This window comes from Jaculus jaculus, chromosome 1 (genome assembly GCF_020740685.1).
Source record: "Jaculus jaculus isolate mJacJac1 chromosome 1, mJacJac1.mat.Y.cur, whole genome shotgun sequence".
NCBI lineage: Eukaryota > Metazoa > Chordata > Mammalia > Rodentia > Dipodidae > Jaculus > Jaculus jaculus.
Genome location: NC_059102.1, coordinates 318,140,507 through 318,161,846, shown reverse-complemented (window position 1 = coordinate 318,161,846; position 21,340 = coordinate 318,140,507). Strand labels below are relative to the sequence as shown.

At 37.9% G+C, this 21,340-nt stretch overlaps 1 protein-coding gene across 1 annotated transcript in view; it reads right to left on the bottom strand.

Moving 5' to 3' along the window:
* The window catches only part of Fmn2 (formin 2), a 389,007-nt gene that overhangs the window by 85,399 nt on the left and 282,268 nt on the right, over positions 1-21,340 (bottom strand). Inside the window, exon 14 of the mRNA XM_045142437.1 lies at positions 20,391-20,483. Coding sequence (XP_044998372.1) covers positions 20,391-20,483 — 93 coding nt within the window. The remainder of the gene's footprint in view (positions 1-20,390; positions 20,484-21,340) is intronic.

The window sequence follows — 21,340 nt, the reverse complement described above, 5'->3', positions numbered from 1 at the left end:
TTCCAATCCTTTCTTTTCCTTGTCTTGCTCTGAGGCTCATGGGACTCTGTCATCTCAGATTTTTAGTAGCAGAGAGTTCTTGTCATTACACCTGGCTCAAGCGTTATTTCAGCAGACTATTGTAAAAAAGAGTATTCACAATGTCTGTGGCATAAACTGAGATTAATAACTTCTTAAGACTTTTCTGAACAGACATAGCGATAAATAAAACTTCCAACAGGGGATAGTATTTTTGGTGAATTTAGGGAAAGCTTGCTTAAACCTACAGGATAAAATGATTTCTTAAAATTTTGCATGACTCCTCTGAGCAGAGTTTCAACCAATCACCACAGATGAACTTTTACATCCTCACATTTGAGATCCAATCCACTGCCAAGAAAATTTCCTGAGATGAAGTGTCCTGAAATCCAAACTTGGAGTAGAGTAAAAATCAAGACAGTGACAAGAAAATGGTTAATCCTGTACTGTCCTTGGAGTAAAGGATACAGTTGTTGGGATATAAGAAAGAGGGAAAGTAAAAAGTGGTCTGAACAGATAATCTCCAGAGACTCTTACTAACTCAAAGTTTAGTAGACTTAAAACTGTGTAGAGAAATGTATCCCCCAGAGAACTGGTCAGTCAATTGCTACCCCTCATAGGCAAGAAGGGGCCTCAGATACCAGTCAGAACACAGCAAATGCTATTCTTTACCCCCAAAATTTCAAGGGCTTGAGATCTATAATTTGAGGCAAAAAAAAAAAAAAAATCCTAAGAGGACCATAAGAGAAACACTGAACTGGTGGGAGGGGCCTTATTTGTTTGGCTATTTTTATTTCCATCTTTTCATTTATTTAGGGCTACATTATAAAATTATCCTTTTGGACCAATTTTACCAGTAAGATGGATAGCTCTGTGACACTCAACATGCGAGTGGCTAAAAATAGCATTTACATGGTCCTGTCTCAACTCTGTGGCGTTCAGTGGTATCTTCTCCCACAGCATTAATATCCCCTCCCCAAAGTTTCTGCCTCCACAAATATTTCCTGATGGTTGCTGTCCTACTAAGTCAGTGTTCTGACTTGGTGACTCGTGTCTCTAGTTGCTGTCTGGCTCCAGACTCTTTTGCAATGTGAACTATTTCTGCTGACCTTGTTCCACATGGCTGTGAGTAAGCAGAGGCACGGAACGGACGCCCTTTCTGATCTTGGGCTTTCATGAGGGAAGACCACATATTCCCAGGTAATTGGAGACAGAGTTGCATTTGAGTAATATCAGATGGAAGGCAACTCAGAACTCTTTCATCTGCTTGTCTAGGCTCTAAATCTTTTTGCTATTTTTCCTTTTATTTAAAGTGTTAACTAGTTTTTGTTTATAATTAGCTATGAATGTGCATTTCAGTTGCTTTTAAGTGCAGCCAGTATGGGTTATTTTTTTTGTAGACAGATGCAGTGCCTTTCCTGTGAGTCATTTAAAGTTGTCATTTAACTGCAAATATATTGCTGTAGTTTTGTGACTTTGGAGACACTCCTCCTTTTGACAATGCACTAAAAGTCAAGTAAATTTAGGAAGGTGATATATGTCAGACGGGCTATGCCTAGGAGAGTACCCTTCCTTACACAGCCAGGGAAATAAAGTCCCAAAGCACCCCTCCCTCGTCCTACATATGCTCTCAGGACACAGAAACAAATGCTGGAGAAATAGCCTGAAAGGAAGAAAGCCAGTGTCTGGGAAGTGTCACACTGCACCTTGGTCTCTGCAGTAACTCATGGCTACCTTTAGGTAATACTAAGGACATTTCAACTTATACATAAAAATACATCATTTTTATTTAAAAATATAGGCATATATAAACATATTAGTGTTCGCTAAGTAGGCACATTAATAGAACATGAAGCACACATTACAATTTTGACATATGTGGCTTTTGTTAACTTTTAAAATATAGAAAAACAACACACTATTAAGACCCATGCCCACATACTTCTTGCTGAACTTTGCAGTGAAAATTCCTTTCTCAATCTTAATTTTAAACCCCAATGTGGAAAACACCTTGTACAACATTGCAAGAATACACTTTCATAATTTGTTGACAGGACAGTGTCAAAGAATTGTCTATTTCCAACTAAAAAAAAATCAATGCCATGTATTTTTAAATTAATACTTTTATCCCAAAGCTATATATTATTATTACTCTGCCTACAGTAGGTTAAGCTAATCTCTGAGGGACTTTGCCTACTGTAGCATAAATGTACAAAAGCCTACCTAAGGCCAGTTCCCTTTTCTTTGCCAAGAACTAAACATGCTGCTGAAGAAGATATGTCAGAAATGTTAATACCAAGCAGTATTTAACATAGTACGCTTCAGATAAAATGCACACACACAAATCTGTGTAAGCCTTTAACTAAACATGGTGGTGCATGCCTTTAATCCCAGCACTTGGGAGGCAGAGGTAGGAGAATTGCTGTGAGTTCGAGACCAGCATGTGACTACATAGTGAGCTCCAGGTCAAATTGAGCTAGAGTGAAACCATACCTCGAAAAACGGGGAAAAAAAAAAAAGTGAAAATGCATGTTTTAAGGCTGAACAAAATTAGCTGATTCCAACTTGAGGATCCAAAACATCAAAACACAAAACAGCCTGAAATAAAAATCTGAAAAGTATACATGCTTCCGGTGGTATTTTCTTTTCTATTCTTTTTTTGTTTGTTTGTTTTTTTCCTTTTGGTTTTTTGAGGCAGTATCTCACTCTAGCCCAGGCTGACCTGGAATCCTCCTACCTCTGCCTCCTAGGTGTTGGGATAAAAGGTGTGTACCACCACCCCTAGTGGTATTGTCTTTTTTTTTCTAATTTTCTTTGCCGGAACAAGGTCTGGGAGCTAGCACATTTCAATCCTGGAAATGACAGCCACACAATCTACCTAACAATGCTTCAGAAACATGGGAGCATCTGGTATACTGTTTAGAAACTTTGCTGGGATCCTATGTACATATATTTATATAGTATTTTTTCTTCCTTCAGAAAATGATAGACGGGGAGATAAAATATAATCTTGCATGTAAATGACACAGAGATCTCTAAGTGGGAGCACAGCAGTGATATATAGCTGATATGGATATTACTGGTCTAATTTTAAGTGTAATAACCCACAGTAATCAATCCCTATGTTCAAGGTCCTTTATTCCTTTTATAATCAGGGACTCAGAAGTTTGAAATATTGCACAAAATATCCAAAATACTAAATTAAATGACATGAAAGAGACAAGATGAAAATTCATGCCAGCTGACTCCAAAGCCATAACACTGTCTAGTTACTCATGAGCACAGTCCAGGGAAACTCCCATGTGCCCACTGAGATAGAAGGAATGGATAGACACATTTGGATTTGGATGGAAATGATGAACAAATCTTACCAAATTATGTACACACTGGAGAGGCTCTACAACAAACAGTAAGAAAAAAGGCTCACAGGCAGAAGTGTAAGGTGTGAGGAAGGGAGGCATGATGGGGACAAGATAGAAAATGAAACTGCAAATAGCTGGAAATACACACACATACACACACAGAGAAAGAGAGCTCACAGAGGTAGGTCCAGTATCCTGTGCTGTGATATTACAATATGTGTGTCTGGTGGTGTGATATTATATTTGCCCAGAGACAGGTCCAACGTCTCGTGGTGTGACGTTACCAGGTGCAAAGCAAATGAGATGAAGGTCTCCATACCACGTAGTATAATGAACTGAAGCATCAAACATATCTTTCTGGACTTAACTAGAAAAGCAGAAAAACATGAAGACAACCGCTCTCATATACTGGAAGACAGACAGAGCAGACTCTGATCTTTGTTGTGTCTCCAATGTTGCAACATTTCTGCCTAAGATTATTTCAGATCATAAGGCCCTAGAAGGGACAACCTACACAGGCAGGCAGTCTTGAGGAGTTGAAGAAATACACATGTGGGTTTAGGAAAGGCTGCAGTGGTTGAAGTCAAGAGAGAAACTCTCCTGGCAGAAGAGAAAGGAATTACTACTGAGGTCTCTGGGATTTTGCTCAGTAGCAAGTGGCCCATGTAGGGAGGGTAACATAGAATTCCAAGCAAAGACTACAAAAGAACAGCAGGCTAAGAATCCTCAAAGCTGTCTCGCTGTCAAGAGATGTCTGAAGTCTGCAGTTGAGCACAAAGCCGTCCTTGACCACAGGAATGGGAATGGCATGAGAGACCCCAGCAGGGTCAACACAACACTATTTTGGCAGGATTCCCACTGGTGTGAATCAATCTATGCTGTGTTAAGCCACTAAGTTGATCAACATTCATTGTAACAGCAATAGAAGGCTCAAAAAATTTCGTGGAAGACGGGGCAGAAAGATTCTTAGAGCCCCAAGTTGGGACATTATGCACATAAACACTGCCTCTTCCCCATGACTGATGGCTGCTCCCACAATGCACGACTCACAATCACCATGGGATGACCTGCATCCCCAGCAAGGAGGGTCCCTCTGGACGGGGGCAGGGATGAGGGAAAGGATGGTACCAACATGTGCTATTTACATACTGAGTGTGTCCATAACTAAAGAAAAAAAAAAAGAAATCTAACCTATATTTCTCAGCAGAAACTCTGAAAACAAGAGAAAATAATTTCTTAAAGTGTATGGAGAAACAAAAAGACACAAGACATGATAGCTATAATTTAAACACATCCTCCACAAACCCTTGTGTTCAAGGTTTGCTCCCTCAAACTCTCATGCTATTGAAAGTTGTAAGCTTTAGGAAGTAGGGTCTGCTGGAAAGAAATCAGGTCACTGAAATTTGTCCTGAAAAGAGATACTGGGACAAGAATCCCTTCTTCTTCCTTTCTTTTTGCTTTTCAACTGCATGAGGGGAACAGGCTTCCTCTGTCAAACATCTCCACAAGGAGAAGTTGTGCTCCCATAGGCCCAAAGAACCATGTCAACGTGACCTGAGACTGAAACCTCAAAAACCATTAGTCAAAACAAATCATTCCTCTTTTTAAAATCGATCTCTTAAGGCCTTTGGTCACATTACTAGAAATCTACCTAAGACAACTGTTCAATACTGGAAAATAAATTTTTGCAGTCACTCACATGCCAAAAAAAAAAAAAAAAAATGTACCTGAAAAATTATCCACTTGGAGCACCCTGGGCAGAAGGAAGTGAAAGCAGAGCCTTGATGCTACACAAGTGACTGATGTAAGTAGAGCACTGGTGTGTGTGTGAAGATGGCATGCCTTTTCCTCACTGAAATTTTTCTTCAAATGACTGACTTAAAGTAGGAACAGGGGCTGCAGAGATGGCTTAGCAGTTAACAAGCTTGCCTGCGAAACCCTGTACCCTTGTAAGCCAGATGCACAAGGTGGCACAAGCATCTGGAGTTCACTTACAGTGGCTGGGAGCCCTGGCATACTCATCCTCTCTCTCTAGCTGCCTCACCATATATACCTCTCTCTCTTCAATAAGTAAATAAGAATAATTTTTAAAAAGTAGTAACAAGATATTGTTTTGGTCATAATATACCAAGAAGTGAAATACATTAAAATAGCAAAAAAAAAAAAAAAAAAAGCTTAATAGGGAATAGAGAAGATGCCATTTTGTCAAATGAAAAAAGTTGAGTAACTCTATTTGAGGATAGTAACAAAGTCAAGGGGCAGAACATAAGAGTAATCATAAAACGTATGAAAGAAAGACGTGCAGCATATAAATCGATAATGCAAATAATATGGAAAGATATAAACTAATTCGTAAGAAAGGAAAAAGGAAATAGGAAAAACAGTCCACAAATTCAGAGATAATAGATTAAGTCAATCTATTGTTGATCATGTTAGTAGTTTAAATACTCTGAAACTAAGTGGCAGAGATTGCTATACTGGATTATTAAACTCAACTACATGCTTTCTGGAAGAAACTTGCTTAAGACAGACATACTCAGATTAAAAGGCAAAGGATAAAGTATATATTGTGTAAATGCTAATCATAAGAAAGCCAAAATCACGGCATTAAGATCATCTTAGACTTTAGATGAAGAAATTTTGTCAGGAAAAAAAGAGTGACATGCACAATAAATAGGTTAACTCAATGGAAACATAAACTATGTGTGCGCCAAACCCTACAGCTTCAGTGTACATGAAGAAAACTCTAACAATGCTAAAAGAAAACAAACAAACAAACAAAAAAGGCAAGTATCTTCTAATAGATAAAACTGAAAGGAAAAACAGGTATAAACAAATATCAGTAGAGATCTTAACCTTCTCTCAACAAATGACAGAAAAATTAGACAGAAAGTCTGGAAGTATAAGAAGGATCTGAACTGTTCTATTAGTGAATGAAGACTTTTGCACACAGCCATGCAAGGTTACATTTGTGGGTTCATGAACTGGTGGGAACAGAGGGTTGGAGGCAGTTTCATCAATTGAGAAGCTATGACTTCCCAGTGGGTGAAGTTGATCTGGAAGAGCAGGGTCAGAGCACACATGGGAAAGAAAGTGTGTGGAATAATCTAAAAGAGAAAACAAAACAAAATAAAAACTAGTCAAGAATGCATCTGAACTTCTGTCTTGGGAAGTCAATAGGAATATTAATTAAGAATCGAAAGACAATAAGAATTTTGCTTGATACTTCAAATAAAGCCTTAACCTAAATACACTGTTTAATTAAAATTGAAAATGCTAGAGCTGGGCCTGGAGGCAAACACCTTTAATCCCAGTACTTGGGAGGCTGAGGTAGGAGGATTACTGTGAGTTTGAGGCTACCCTGAGACTACACAGAGAATTCTAGGTCAGCTTGGTCTAGAGTGAGACCCTACCTCAAAAAACAAAAATTAATTAATTAATTAATTAAAATAAAATTGAAAATGACAAAACTTTTGGAAAGAACAGAAACATGTCTATAACTTTTAGATGTTTTGGTATGTTTTACAAGCATCTTCTCTGACTATATTAACGTATCTGATTATTCCAAAGTCACTGTAAAACAGGGTGTGGTGCAGCTTCCCAGCAATCCTAGTACTTTAAAGGCACCAGAGGCCAGCCTGAGATACCCTAGAGAGAGCCTGTCTCAAAAACAAACAAACAAAACAATAAAGCAAAGCAAAAAAAAAAAAAAAAAAGAAAAGAAAAGAAAGAAAGAAAGAAAGAAAGAAAGAAAGAAAGAAAGAAAGAAAGAAAGAAAAGAAAAGAAGAAAACCTTATCAATAGCATAAATATGAAACAGAACTAAAATTGTTGCCAGGTGTGGTGGCACATGCCTTTAATTCCAGCACTCAGGAGACAGAGATAGAAGGATTGCTGTGAGTTGGAGGCCAGCCTGAGACTATATACTGAATTCCAGGTTAGCCTGGGTTATAGTGACATAGTACCATGAAAAATCAAAACAAAATATTTATGTAGGAAAAATAAATACTGGAGAAAAAATACTTACCTTAGTGTATGACTCTTTCAAACCTAAAACACCAAGTAGGAACTACCAGTTATCCTTAAAACAGTGAAAGAGGACACCATCAATTTACCTGATTCTGGACATGAAATGGGGTGATTTGACATTAAGGTTACATGAACTTTCACATGAGTGGATGAGTTGTATAAATGTTCTAGTAAGCTTTTAGTCATTTTTCAACAGAAAATGTTAGTTATACCTAAGTACTGTAACATAGATATATACCTTACAAGGGATACTTATCTTCAAAATAAAGATAGGTAGCTAGAGACATCCTACTTCTCAATTCCTATGAATTTAGTGATCTATAAAAACCCAAGTAACATTGAGTGAGAAGATGTATAAAGCAGAAAACGGATGCACTGAGGACAGCATTTACACATTAACTTGGAAACTTGTTAATTGCATATTGTTAACTTGCAAATTCTGAATTGTTCAAGTTATGGGTATTTCCCTCTGAATCATCATGTATTTGTCAAGTAGCTACAGAAATGGAAAAGGACAGAAACTCATGGGTCTTATGATACCACAGTTACTTTGGCAAAATGGTAGAAATTTTGTTAAGTACTAGTCATACACTCAGAATCTAGATGACTGTTTCTCAAAACCCTAGAAAATGTCACTTCTACCATGTAGAAATGTGTTTAAGTTTCTACAACAAGGGCAGAACAATTGGTCAAAATTCATGGGAAACCCCTCCTAAGTGCCCAGGACCCAAGGAAGAAAACATAAATCTTAATCATTAAAAAAATGTATTTAACTGCACATGTGTCACATGGTGAACAAATAAGGGACCTTTGAATGACACATTTAGATATATGACAATGAGCATTCACAAACTTCAGAAATCATAATTTAGAGACAACTTTTGCATAGGAGTGAAAGTTATGATGAGGCTATTGGTGATCATGTTATAATGTCAGGAACAAGGAAATCGAGGGCTTTTAATGGTCAGCATTATAAAGGCAAGAGATTGAGGCTGAGAAAGTGCCAGTGCTGTGAGATTAAAGCAACCCAGCAATCATGAGAGCCAGTGATGCATGGGGAAGGAGAAGAGCTGAGGGAACATAAGAAGCCACAGGCATCAAAACTAAGGCCGGCATTGCTTTGACCAATAGTGCAACATGTACCCATGTATTAGACAAGCTACACTTTGAGTCATTCTAAATATTTATTCACAGAACCAGCTCTTCATTTCATTGATTTTTAAAAATTGTTTCCTTAGTTTCCAATTCATTAAATGTTTAGTCACTAAAATATTGCTCTTTAAAAAATGTTTATCTTGGGCTGGAGAGATGGCTTAGTGGTTAAGCGCTTGCCTGTGAAGCCTAAGGACCCCGGTTCGAGGCTCGGTTCCCCAGGTCCCACGTTAGCCAGATGCACAAGGGGGCGCACGCGTCTGGAGTTTGTTTGCAGTGGCTGGAGGCCCTGGCACGCCCATTCTCTCTCTCTCCCTCTATCTGTCCTTCTCTCTGTGTCTGTCGCTCTCAAATAAATAAAATTAAAAAAAAATGTTTATCTTTTTCTTTTTCTTTTAAAGAAATTATCAAGTAAGTTTTGGTATACTTTTACAATGAGATAACAAAGTCATTAGGAAGAACATACTGATCCAATTATTTTACAGAGACTTTAATATGAATAAAAAAAGACAAATTTTTAACAATACCATGGGCTAGATATACAAAAAGTTTCACAACAAAGAACATGGAATAGCTATCATAAAGTAAAACAATGCATGGCTGAACTGAAAAGAAAATAAGGAAAATTCTCTAAGGCCATAAAAACAAAAAGGGACAGCGTTCCACTGAGGTGTAAGCCAACACTTCCAGGGTCATCGGTAAGGCCAGGAACCAAGGACACTCCATTGCAAGGCCACAGGGGAAAAATTTGAACAGGCCCAGAGTCCTTCAAGGTGTCCACATGTAACTCAAAGAATAAATCACAAAGACTCATCCCACTACAACAGTCCTGAGAAAATGTGTCTACATCCTAATGGCTATGGGTGGACAGGAAGTCTTCTCACACCAGAGCCTATATATAACTCCAGGTGAGCCATCACACTGCACTGGGCTCCAGGAAGAAAAATGTGTGGCTCTAATGTGCGAGGGAAGATTTGATTTTAAAATAATCCTTGCACAATAGTCAATCCTGGTGATTATCCAAAACAAACATAAAGAGAAATAGAAAACATCAAAAAGGGCCTAAGAGAAAATTCAGTTTAAAAACAAAGGCACAAAAACTGGACCCAAGTAGCTGTCCATGAAACAGGGAAGAGGAGTCAAGTTCCCTACACTGCTGAATTATTCACTTTGAATCTAATATTTCATAATTAGCAAATCTATCTCTTAAAATCTTAAAATGAGTGTGTTATAAAGATATTTCCACCCAGAGAGAAACAATTTACAATCCAGAGTTCACACAAAAGTGATTTTGAAATGGCATACTCTGACAGAAGTAAAAAAAAAAAAAAATCTTAGAAGGCAAGCACATTATGAATCAACCATGAATGAAGAAAATGGTATGGATTAAACTTATACCAAGAACTAAATACTTAAAGCAAAAATAAATCAATACTTTAGGAATTCTGAAAAAGCAAAAAAAAAAAAAAAAAAAAAAAAAAAAAAGAAAAGAAAAGAAATACAACTAAAGCTGTGGAAAAGAATGGTATATAAATAGGAGGGATTAGTGTGAAAATAGTCCGAGGCTTTGTATTGTTTAGAGGGAAGTAAAAATAGCAACCTTAGGCTTTGGTAAAGAATTGTGTTAACAGAAAGAAAAATATTGCATGATGTCACTAACATGTGGAATCTAAAATAAGCAAAAAAGAAAAAAATTCAAAAACCCTCAAATATACTGAAACAGAACAGCAGAAAGAGTGGGTAGTGTGGGCAATGTAGGTCAAGGAAGCAGTTAGGAAAGCTGGATAAACTTCGAGACCTAATGTATACAGTGAACACTATATGTGCATTGCACTGTACACTAGAAATTTGCTCAGCATGAATACTTATGTGTTTAGATACATGTACAGAAAGGTAGGTATGGGAAATGAAAGATATGTTAATTTGTTTGACTATAGAAACCATTCCATACACACAAAATATCACCCTCAAAATTGTGCCAAAGTGTCAAAGCAAAGTGTCAAGCAACCCATTAGGAAGATACAGACCACAAGCTCTGCAGCAGCACAGAACATTTAAGTGAGAAGAAAACTTTCCTTGATTTTTTGGCAAGAAAAGCCAAAATTTCTTCCCCTGAACACATGCATTTTCAAAACATTCTTCCTCTTTCTGTCACTATCACACTGAATACAGCACACAGAAAACTATCACCATCGTAACGAACTGAAAAGAAAAGAAATAAGATGGTGAATGTAAAGCAGTCATTATTTGCAATAATATCTATACACAACTTAAAAAAATACTTTTTATAAAAAAAATTCAGAGCTGGGAAGATGGCTTAGTGGTTAAGGCACTTGCCTGGGAAGCCTAAGGACCCAGGTTTGCCTTCCCAGAACCCACATAGGCCAGATATACATGGTGGCACATTTGTCTCGAGTTCGTTTGCAGTGGCTAGAGGACTTAGCAAGCCCATTCTCACTCTCTCATAAATAAATATTTTTAAAACTCATCAATTAAAAATAAACCATTAATCTTCAAAAAAAACTCACACACTGCTACATTAACAACAGAGTTCAGCAGGTTTGTAGCATAGATTAGCCCTGTAAATATCATTTGAATGCTATGTATCTTCATAAACAAATACATATAATTCACAAAATACAGCCAAAAAGGAAGTCTTTAGAAATGTATCTACAAAAAAAGTAAAGAGCTTAACAAAATGGTGTAACATTTTCAGCAGACACTAAGTTGACAAGTTCTCACCAGTCTTTGCTATGTTAACAAATAGGGTGTTTTGACACCATGAAGATGTTGGCTTGCCCAGCTTGAGCTATACAAAGACTATGTAAATTGCGCCCAGATCCTAACAGAAACTGTTTTTATAGGGCAGTTGAGGACTCAATTCTGAAATTATCTAGAAGGGTATATATTACTCAAACTGTGTAGGTCAAGCCTCACTGCATTCCAATTCCTCTTAGAATGTTACGTAACAACAAATGAGGTAGCAGCAGACTTGTTATGAGGAGAAATAAAGGAATGAAGCCTAACCTATACTCCAGAGCAACTCCAGGAAACCCGTCCAGACAGTCAACATAACAGAGATGGCACCATGTATTGACAAAAAAAGATACCTGAGGGGCTGGAGAGATGGCTTAGCGGTTAAGGCGCTTGCCTGCAAAGCCAAAGGACCTCAGTTTGATTCCCCAGCACCCAAGTAAGCCAGATGCACAAGGTGTCACACACATCTGGAGTTCTTTTGCAGTGGCTAGAAGCCCTGGAGCACCCATTCTCTCTCTCTCTCTTTTTTCTCCCTCTCTCCCCCTTTCTCTCTCTCAAATAAATACATACAAATAAAATATTTAAATAAAAGATAGCTGATACCTCCTCACATGCTACCAAGCAACTAAAACTTTTTAGGATACAAAATTAGATTTGTACCAAAAACCATACATTAAAATTGGTTTCAGAGCAAATGAAGGATTAAACGTGAAAGCAAACTATTACAATTTTTAGAGGAAAAGAAATAGCAATATTTGTGGGAACCTTAAGTGGAGAGGACTCAAAGTTAGGGAATGTTACAATGAAGGAACACAACTTTTATTAATAGTCACCAGAAGAACCCTTAAAAGGCAAATAAATGCTAATGTACGAGAAGTACTTACAAAACTGTAACCAAGTTTTATGTCCTAAATATACAAATATTTCCTAATAGCACAATAGCTAAAAGACAGGTCCATCAAAAGAAAAATAAAAAAGTCTGCTAAAGCATTTCAGGAAAGAGGAAAAATTATAAATGGTACAAATCATCAGAAAAATACAAATTTAAACACAAATAGAATGATACTGGAAAACACACACTACGAGAAAAAAATGAATGAAGCCACGAACCATGTGCAGAGATTCAATGCCGCAGGTACAGAGCTCACATATGTGAGCACAGAAGTTAGTCACTTGTCTACGACATGGGCTCCTGCCTGGGCCATTCTGAAACTTAGGGACTCAAGAGTTCCTCCTACCTAAGCCTAAAGAGTATGGGGACTGGAGGTTAACAGTACTTGCCCAACTGAAATTAATCACGTTTTTGTTTAATCAGTTTAGTTTTCCATTGGTGTATGAAAAAAAAATTATACATTTTATATTACAACAAACCTCCAATGCCTGTACCACAAGAGTCTCTATGGATACCAGGAGTGGTGATCAATATAAGTATTTTCCATAATAGATAAAAAGAAGAGAAAAGAATAGGAAGAAAGATTAATTGTGATGTGTTATAATCTTACAAAGTAAATAAAAATTAAGAAAATATCAGAGCGGGGCTGGAGAGATGGCTTAGCGGTTAATTGCTTGCCTGTGAAGCCTAAGGACGCCCGTTCGAGGCTCGATTCCCCAGAACCCATGTTAGCCAGATGCACAAGGGATGCATGCATCTGGAGTTTGTTTGCAGTGACTGGAGGCCCTGGTGCGCCCATTCTCTCTCTGTCTCTATCTGCCTCTTTCTCTCTCTGTCTGTCACTCTCAAATAAAAATGTCCAAAAAAAAAAAACAAAAAAAAAAAAAAAAAAGAAAATATCAGAGCATGATGGTGCACACCTTTAATCCCAGCACTTGGGAGGCAGAGGTAAGAAAATCACTATGAATTTGAGGCCAGTCTGAGACTACATAGTGAATTCCAGGTCAGCCTGGGATAGAGCAAGACCTTAATCTCAAAAAGCAAAACACACATGCAAACACACACACAATAATAATAAGGAAATTGAACCACACAAATGCATACAAACAGTAGAATCTCAGAAGCAATAATTCACAGAAAAACATGCATATTTTTCCACTTACAAAAAGTTCAGAACATACAAAATTAAATAATAAACTGGTTGTATGGTACATTTATAAAGAAAATGAAAATGAAAAATATAAGAATTGGAGATAATTGCCATCTTTAAAAGAGACAGAGACATAAAATTGGGGAAGAATAAATGGAAGATTTATGACTCTGCACTTTATTTAGGATATGACAGGCACATTTATCTATTAGTTAATCTTATTTATGTTATTGTAAACTGAAGTTGGAAAAGGTGGCAATTTTTGGCCAGCTAATTTCAGCCCTTTTACTGAATGAAACACATCCTTTGTTCCTATTGCTTAGTGCCAGGTCACCACATCTTTGTGAGGTTGCTTGGTGGTAAAGTTGTTGTTTGAAACCCTGCCCAAGCACAATGCTCCTGTGCTATCATGAAGCTTACAGGAAAAAACGTGTGTGTGTTCCAAACCTGTGTGCACCCAGGTATGGATTATAGTTAGTACGGCCATTAGTTCACCATGAATGAAGAATATATATTATAGGAGATATTTGAAGGCACTGGAGAGATGGCTCAGGCTGTGGTTAAAGGAGCTTTCTTACAAAGCCTGCTGGTCCAGAGTTCAGTTCCCCAGTACCCGTGATACAAGAGAGTCACATGCATCTGTGATCCCAGAGTGACTGACATCCATGGGAGGTGGAACCCATCTCTGCTGCCCACTGAGGACACAACGTGTGTGGACCTACATACTGGTGCTCACACTCGCTATTCAAATCTTTTCCTATACATCCATGAGATCTCTCATCCAAAGATGTGCAAGGCAAAATGCACCAATATTTAAAACTGTTTTCAAAATGTCTCAGATTTAAAAAATCTGAAGCTGGTAAAGTCTACATAAATATTACAAAATTTAAAAATGGGAAAAAAATGGCATGTAAACATTTCAGACAAAGCATACTCTATCTGTATTTATATTCACTAGTCCAGCAATCAGTAACACTTAGCCACTCCAATGTGAAATTTGGGCATCTATGTCCACTTGGTTCTGTCTTATGATAATTAATAAAATCTACCCTGCCCTTAGCATCATCAGTTTGATAATATATGGTTCCGTATTTCTCTTAATGGTCTCCACAGGAGTCTTGTAAGTGGCCTCTTGCTTCTAACAATGAATGCCTCCACTTGAGTTCTCCTTTGTTGCTGCCAATGCAATGTTGCCTAAGTATTTGAAAACTTACTCTACAAGATGTCCGGATGTAGCTCAAATTCCTCAACCAGGAAGATAGGGCTGCCCACAGCCTGGTGGCTGGGGCCTGTCTGTCTAATCGCATCATTCATGGTGCCTTCCCACACAATGCAGTTACTGATTATCTTGTGGATCCCACCCTTCACATTTCACATTGCCTTTTCTTTGGTTTGAATTCTCCATAAATCATTCCTATAATAATCAAGTGTTAGTCACTAAAAACACACTGCACATGTATTTGATTAATGCCCTTCTTGTAGTTTTCTGTTATAAAAGACAATGGATTTCTCTATCAATAGCTAAGTATTATGTTCACAGATTTTGTGGAAACATCTGCCTTAGATAGGACTAGCACTTTTCTGTGATTATAGTGAGAGATATGTAGACAATGTGGGATCTGATGGTCTGAGGATGGTGGTGTGGGGGGTAAGATTCTTTATAGCACTGTCTGTCTTGTATTACTTCTACATGTCAGTAACATAGAAAAGAGTGTGACAGAGTACGAGGAAGTCAAATCAGGGGATTCTGCAGGTTTGAGGAGAGATCATACAAACAATTTCAAGAACTAAGAAACCCAATTATGTAAAAAGAATTACAATGCTGGGTAGAAATGTATTCCAATGGTGGGTTTATGGCCATGAATTCAAGGCAACACTGATTTCCTTGTAAGTACCCTGACGAAGTCCCAAAGAAAATATTCAGCTGTGCATTGCTCTGGGATGGACAGAGGTAAAGAGCAAAGACATGAGCTTGAGAACGGTTGCTGGTGTTCTGCCTGGCGAGCAAACATGCAGTACCACATGCTAGGGACTAATTTCCAGGAATACAGGGAGAACCCAAGCAATGCTGCGCTGTTAACGGAGCTAGTATTGTTGAGGAATTAACACACACTGCAAGTGCAGGTAGTGATAAGAGCTGTGGGAAAAAGAATGGGGCATAGGCAGGAACATTATTAGAATGAGTCTACATGTTCAGTTGGCCAGGGATGGAGCAGCTAGCACCTTCACAAACAAGGAGAGCCTCACATCCGCAAGACTGAATCCTCTACATTGCCTATTTTAGAAAAGAAGGGAGAGACATTTCCAAGGAGTGGATGTTGAAACACAGACCATGAAATCCTGGCATGAGAAGAACTAGGAAGGCAAGAGGGACCAAACTGGATGAATCAGTGGGTTCTGGGCTGAGAAGAAATCCACAAAGATTGTTAGAATGCGATCCACAGACCACACAATAGCTGGATTATAAGGATAAGAGATGTTACTGTTAGACTGTGGGAACTAATGAAATAAAAATTTGAACAACATTAGACATGGTCTGTTTCTTGAATTGTTCAGGAGATTTTAAATTTGAGAATAAGGGACATTTAAAAAGACTTTGGGTATATGTAATATGAATATTCTTCTGTGTTTAATCTGAACACAGAGGATGAAATGACAATGTTGCCGCATTATTGATAAAAGCCCAATTATAGGCTAAGGTGGTATTTCCTTTAGTTTATAAATTTGATTTTATGTTCCTGACACTTAGAATGTGGAGGGAAAATTGTTTTACTCATAAAAACTTATCATAAGTAAAGTATAATTTAAAATTCATTATAGGTGACTGAATATGAAGTCACAGGTGACTGAATATAAATTCAAGAACCACCATGGGGGTGCTGGGGAGAAGGCTCAGCAGTTAAAGGTGCTTGCTTGCAAAGGTTCAGTTTCCTAGTACCCACATAAAGCCAGATGTGCAAAGTGGTGTATGTTTTTGCAGTTATTTTGCACTGGCCAAGAGGCTCTGGCGCACTCAATCCTTAGTCTCTCTCTCTCTCCCTCTCTCTATCTCTCTCTTTCACTCATTCTGGTAAACAATTAGGCTTAAGAAAAAAGAGCCATGATATAAAAAGCTGGTGATTTACTCATTCACATTTTGGGCATATCTGGGCAATATTTGATTTTCCAAAGCTTCACTGTGGTGTATGTTACCACCTGTATTTCAGATAGTGTAGAATGAAGCCTACATGGTGGCACATGCCTTTGAACTGAGAACTCATGAGGCTGAGGTAGAAGGATTGCTAGGACTCTGATGCCAGCCTGGGTTGCAGGGAGAGTTAAAGGTCAGCTTGGACTACAGTGACTCTCTACTTGCTGTCCACTTTCAAAACAGAAAACACAGGTAATATACAATGTATGATCTCCTATAACACATGTATTTTCTTTTCCAATGATACAATTAATATCTATAAGAATGCATGGACAAAAATATTAAAATTCTTATGGTCCTACAGCTTGCATTGAGGGCTTCAAACATGCTAAGCATGTATCTTACCTCTGAGCTACATCCCTAGCCCTGCCTCCCCCTCCAATTTTTTTCCTAATGAACAAATCATAGCTCACTTCAACAGGATCAGAGGAAAGTGAAAGGCAATTAACAGTGCTGGAAAAAGATCAATGAGGAAAGATACATCCTGTTTTGGCTCTTGACAAAAGGTAAAGATCTGCCAGGCATGGTGGTACACATGTCTAATTCCAGCACTTAGGAGGCAGAGGTATGAACATTGCTATGAGTATGAGGACAGCCTAAGATAATATAGTGAATTCCTAGTCAGACTGGACTAGAGCAAGATCTTCCCTCAAGAAAAAGGGGATATATCTAATAATTAGACTATTTCTTTTATTATCTTGATAACATTGATGCTTTCATTTAATGGAAAATAAGTACAACTTGGGCTGGAAAGATGGCTCAGTGGTTAAAGTGTTATTTTGCAAACCCTCATGGCCCAGGTCTGATTCCCCACTAGCCATGTAAAGCTAAGTTCACAAATGGAATATACATCTGGAGTTCTTTCACAGCAGCAGGAGTTCCTGGCCTGCCCATATTCTCATTCTCTCTCTCTTTTAAGTAAATGAATGTTAAAAAAGAAAAATTCAGGCTGGAAAGATGGCTTAGTGGTCAAGACGCTTGCCTGCAAAGCCAAAAGACCCAGGTTTGACTGCCCAGGACCCATGTAAGCCAGATGCACAAGGGGGCGCATGCATCTGGCATTTGTTTGCAGTGGCTAGAGGCCCTGACTTACCCATTCTTTCTCTCTCTTTCTCCCTTTCTCTCTCTCTCTCTCTCTCTCTCTCTGCCTGCCTATTTCTGTATCTCTCTCTCTCAAATTAATAAGTAAAACTAAAATATAGAACCCTAAAAAAGAACAATTTTAAAGTATATAACTATTTAATATATGTATTTTATAATAAATATATTGAGTGAATTTCTTGAATGATTATTAAAATTTAAAGAGATCTTTATTCATTTAGTATGACTGGGCAGTCCTGTCTTCCTTGTGAGTGAACTGATGGGAAATCCCTAAAAGGACCTGTCCTGTGAATCATCCTAAGTGACTGCCACAGACAAACCGTTTGTCTGTGGCTTGGAAGACTAATTCATAAATTATAAGTGGCTTACAAAATACAATTTTAGTGTTCATCACTTTAAAATACTTAAGATTCAGTCATTAAAAAGTCTCAATGCCTCATCTACAAAATACAGACTCGGGGCGGGGGGGAAGGGAGGGAATTACCATGGGATATTTTTTTATAATCATGGAAAATGTTAATAAAAATTAAAAAAAAATACATAGAAAAGAAAAAACGAAAACAAAATACAGACTCAGAGTATTTAATGAATCATGTATAATGTGAACAACAATATATTTGCTCTTATTTACACCCCAGCAAGTTACTTGACTTCCTTTTTTTTTTAAATTATTTATTTATTTGAGAGTGACAGACACAGAGAGAAAGACAGATAGAGGGAGAGAGAGAGAATGGGCGCGCCAGGGCTTCCAGCCTCCGCAAACGAACTCCAGATGCGTGCGCCCCCTTGTGCATCTGGCTAACGTGGGACCTGGGGAACCGAGCCTCGAACCGGGGTCCTTAGGCTTCACAGGCAAGCGCTTAACCGCTAAGCCATCTCTCCAGCCCTTGACTTCCTTTTGAACAAGTCTGAAGATAAGAATTCCTTAGATTTTATCCGGCACAAATTAATATTGTATTCTTTTACCCATATAGTTTTTAAAGTTGCACATAATGTTTTTAAAGTTGTATGTTCTTGGTCTTCACAATTCTCTAGATGGAAAATCAGGACTCTTAAAAATATTTTTATGTCTTTGCAAGTGGGGGAGGGGGGAAATAAAGAGAAAGAAAGGAAGAATGGGAATACCAGGGTTTCTTGCCACTATAAATGAACTCCAGGTACATGTACCACTTTCTGAATCTGCCTTTATGTGGATACTGGGGAGTCAGACCTGAGCCATTACACTTTGCAAGCACATGTCACTAACCCCTGAGCCATCACTCTAGCCCCAGCTTTTTTATTTTAATTTCCCACTAAGCAGAGAGTGAGATCACAAGATCCTCAACTATCTTTTCAAGGCAAGTGTCAAAGGACTCTTTAGGAATCAACAACTAGATTTTGGGAGCCCTGAGGAGATGGGTCAGGAGTTAAAAGAACTTATTTATAAAGCCCAAAGCCCGTTGGCCCAGGTTCAATCCCTAAACTCCCCATGTAAGCCAAGCACATGTGTCTGGTACTCATTTGGAGGGACAAGAAACGGGCACCCCCCCCCATATATATAAATGAATAAATATATGTATTTTAAAAGTACATTTTTCTACTCCAGTTCATGAGGACCTCTGAATTTTAACATAATGACCTTGATTTATGAATCTCCAAGGAATTCTATTTCAATCTTCAAGATAATCTGAAAAGATTAAATAGTATTTTTCCATCTAAAGGAGGCTGTGCTTATGTTAACCAAATTGTATCAAAACAGTACAAATAGATCTAATGATGCTTGAACAAACTCCGAAAAAACCACAGCCAACTTCAGAGATGACGAACTCAGGCTTAAGAGCACTACTTGGCCCCAGTCTCGTGCCTGCCTCTAGGAGGATTCCTGAAAGAGCAAGAACTTTCCCAGAGCATGGCATGATATAAATCTGATCTTCAGAAGAGATGTAACATTCCAAGGCTGAAATGTTTTGAGTAGTAAATGCTTTGATATAATTGTAAGTTTCAATGACTTCAAACAGCAAGACTTCAAAAAAATTGTTTCTTTAGTTTCTTTTGAAATTTTCCATTCCTGTTTATCTCATAGGAATGTAGGAAGCATCAATGAGATAATATTTATAAAGTTTTTAAGCTCCCTGGAAGAAAAGTGTTAAATATCCAGAGGTATTAATTTATCCAACAAAATAACAAAAGTATTCTTAAAGATTTGAAAGACATCACTATACTTTGTTCTTCGGTTGCAATGTTTTGACAAACCAAATAAATGCCAGATTGTCCTGAGCTCATAAGAGAATGGGTTGGAGATGTAACTCAGTGGTAGAGAATTTATCTAGCATGTGTGCAGGGCCACAGCCTCAATCCTCAAAACAATAATAAACAATAAATTAAAGAAGGTAAATAAAATAAAACACAACAACAAAACACAAACAAAAAAAGACAAAAATCTTGAATGAATAACAACTTTGTGCAATAAAAAATACAGAATTTTGGTGTCTTTAAAAATACAAAATATTTTCACTACTATTTAAAGTATGTATTTTACTTGTAAAAAAATCCCCTCAATAATAATAATAGTAAGCATCACTAGAGAATATCATGCTTAGCAAACATTTAGCATCTCACAATCTGTGTTGTCTTCAATGCAAATCTGTTTTTCTTTCTTGTAATGCCAAAATAATCCCTTTTAAGCCAACATGTTTTAAGATGAATGTCTCCTACCTTTCTGCTGAGACAAGGAAGAAATTGCCAGTCTCTCGAGCTTACCTTGACTGATGAACTGCTCCATATTTTCTCTGAAGGGCTGCATGTGCTCCTCGGATGAGACCTGGTACACCTTTCCTGCTTCCACCTCACAGGCTGAAATGAAATGAGAAAGAGAGAGAGAGAGAGAGAGAGACATCGCTTAGAACACACACTGGTTTCCATGAGTCTTAAACAAAGCTAAACCAAGCAAAGTAGCTAGTGACGGAAAGTCCTTCACCATCCTCATTGGCCTCAGTTCTATACCTTCTTTGCTAGTACTACAATACAGACGTGAGGAGCTTAAACCTTTGGAGAACCAAAAGAAGAAATATACTGAGTTCCACCACTTCCAAAGCATTCCCTCTGTTACTGAAACCTCAGGCTTCAGTTTGTTCATCTGTAAAATGTGCATGGTGCTATGGCCTGTGTCCCAGGAAAGTTATGAGGATCAGATCTGTGAAGAGCTGTGAGGTGTGAGATTAGTACATAGCATGCTGTACAAGAAGAGCCAATTGTTTCTGTTATCACTGTTATCAATGGACTTCTAACACAACATCATCTCTCATTCAAATCAGAACAACAGATGTGGTGATGTTACCATGTGACATCCAATATTCACAGAGCATCAACTTACTGGAAACCAAGTGATTTTTTACTTATATTTTACTTAATCCTTGCAATAACCTGGTAAAGGAAATATCACTACCTCTCAGACAGTGGGGAAAGTTAAGGGTTGTGGTCAATGGGAGGAGCAGACTCGTAGTTTAGATCCTGGCCTGACACCAGAGTTTACCTTCCTGTTGCATGACTGGGGCATCATAAATGTCTCCACACACATCCACTTTGAGTTCATCAAGAAACATTCCTACGAAAATGGTTAAAGAAATGGCTGCCACTCTGGTGAACCTAACGCAGAGAGGAAGGGATACACAATAGCAAACTATATACTTGTATCTGAAGACAATGGTGCC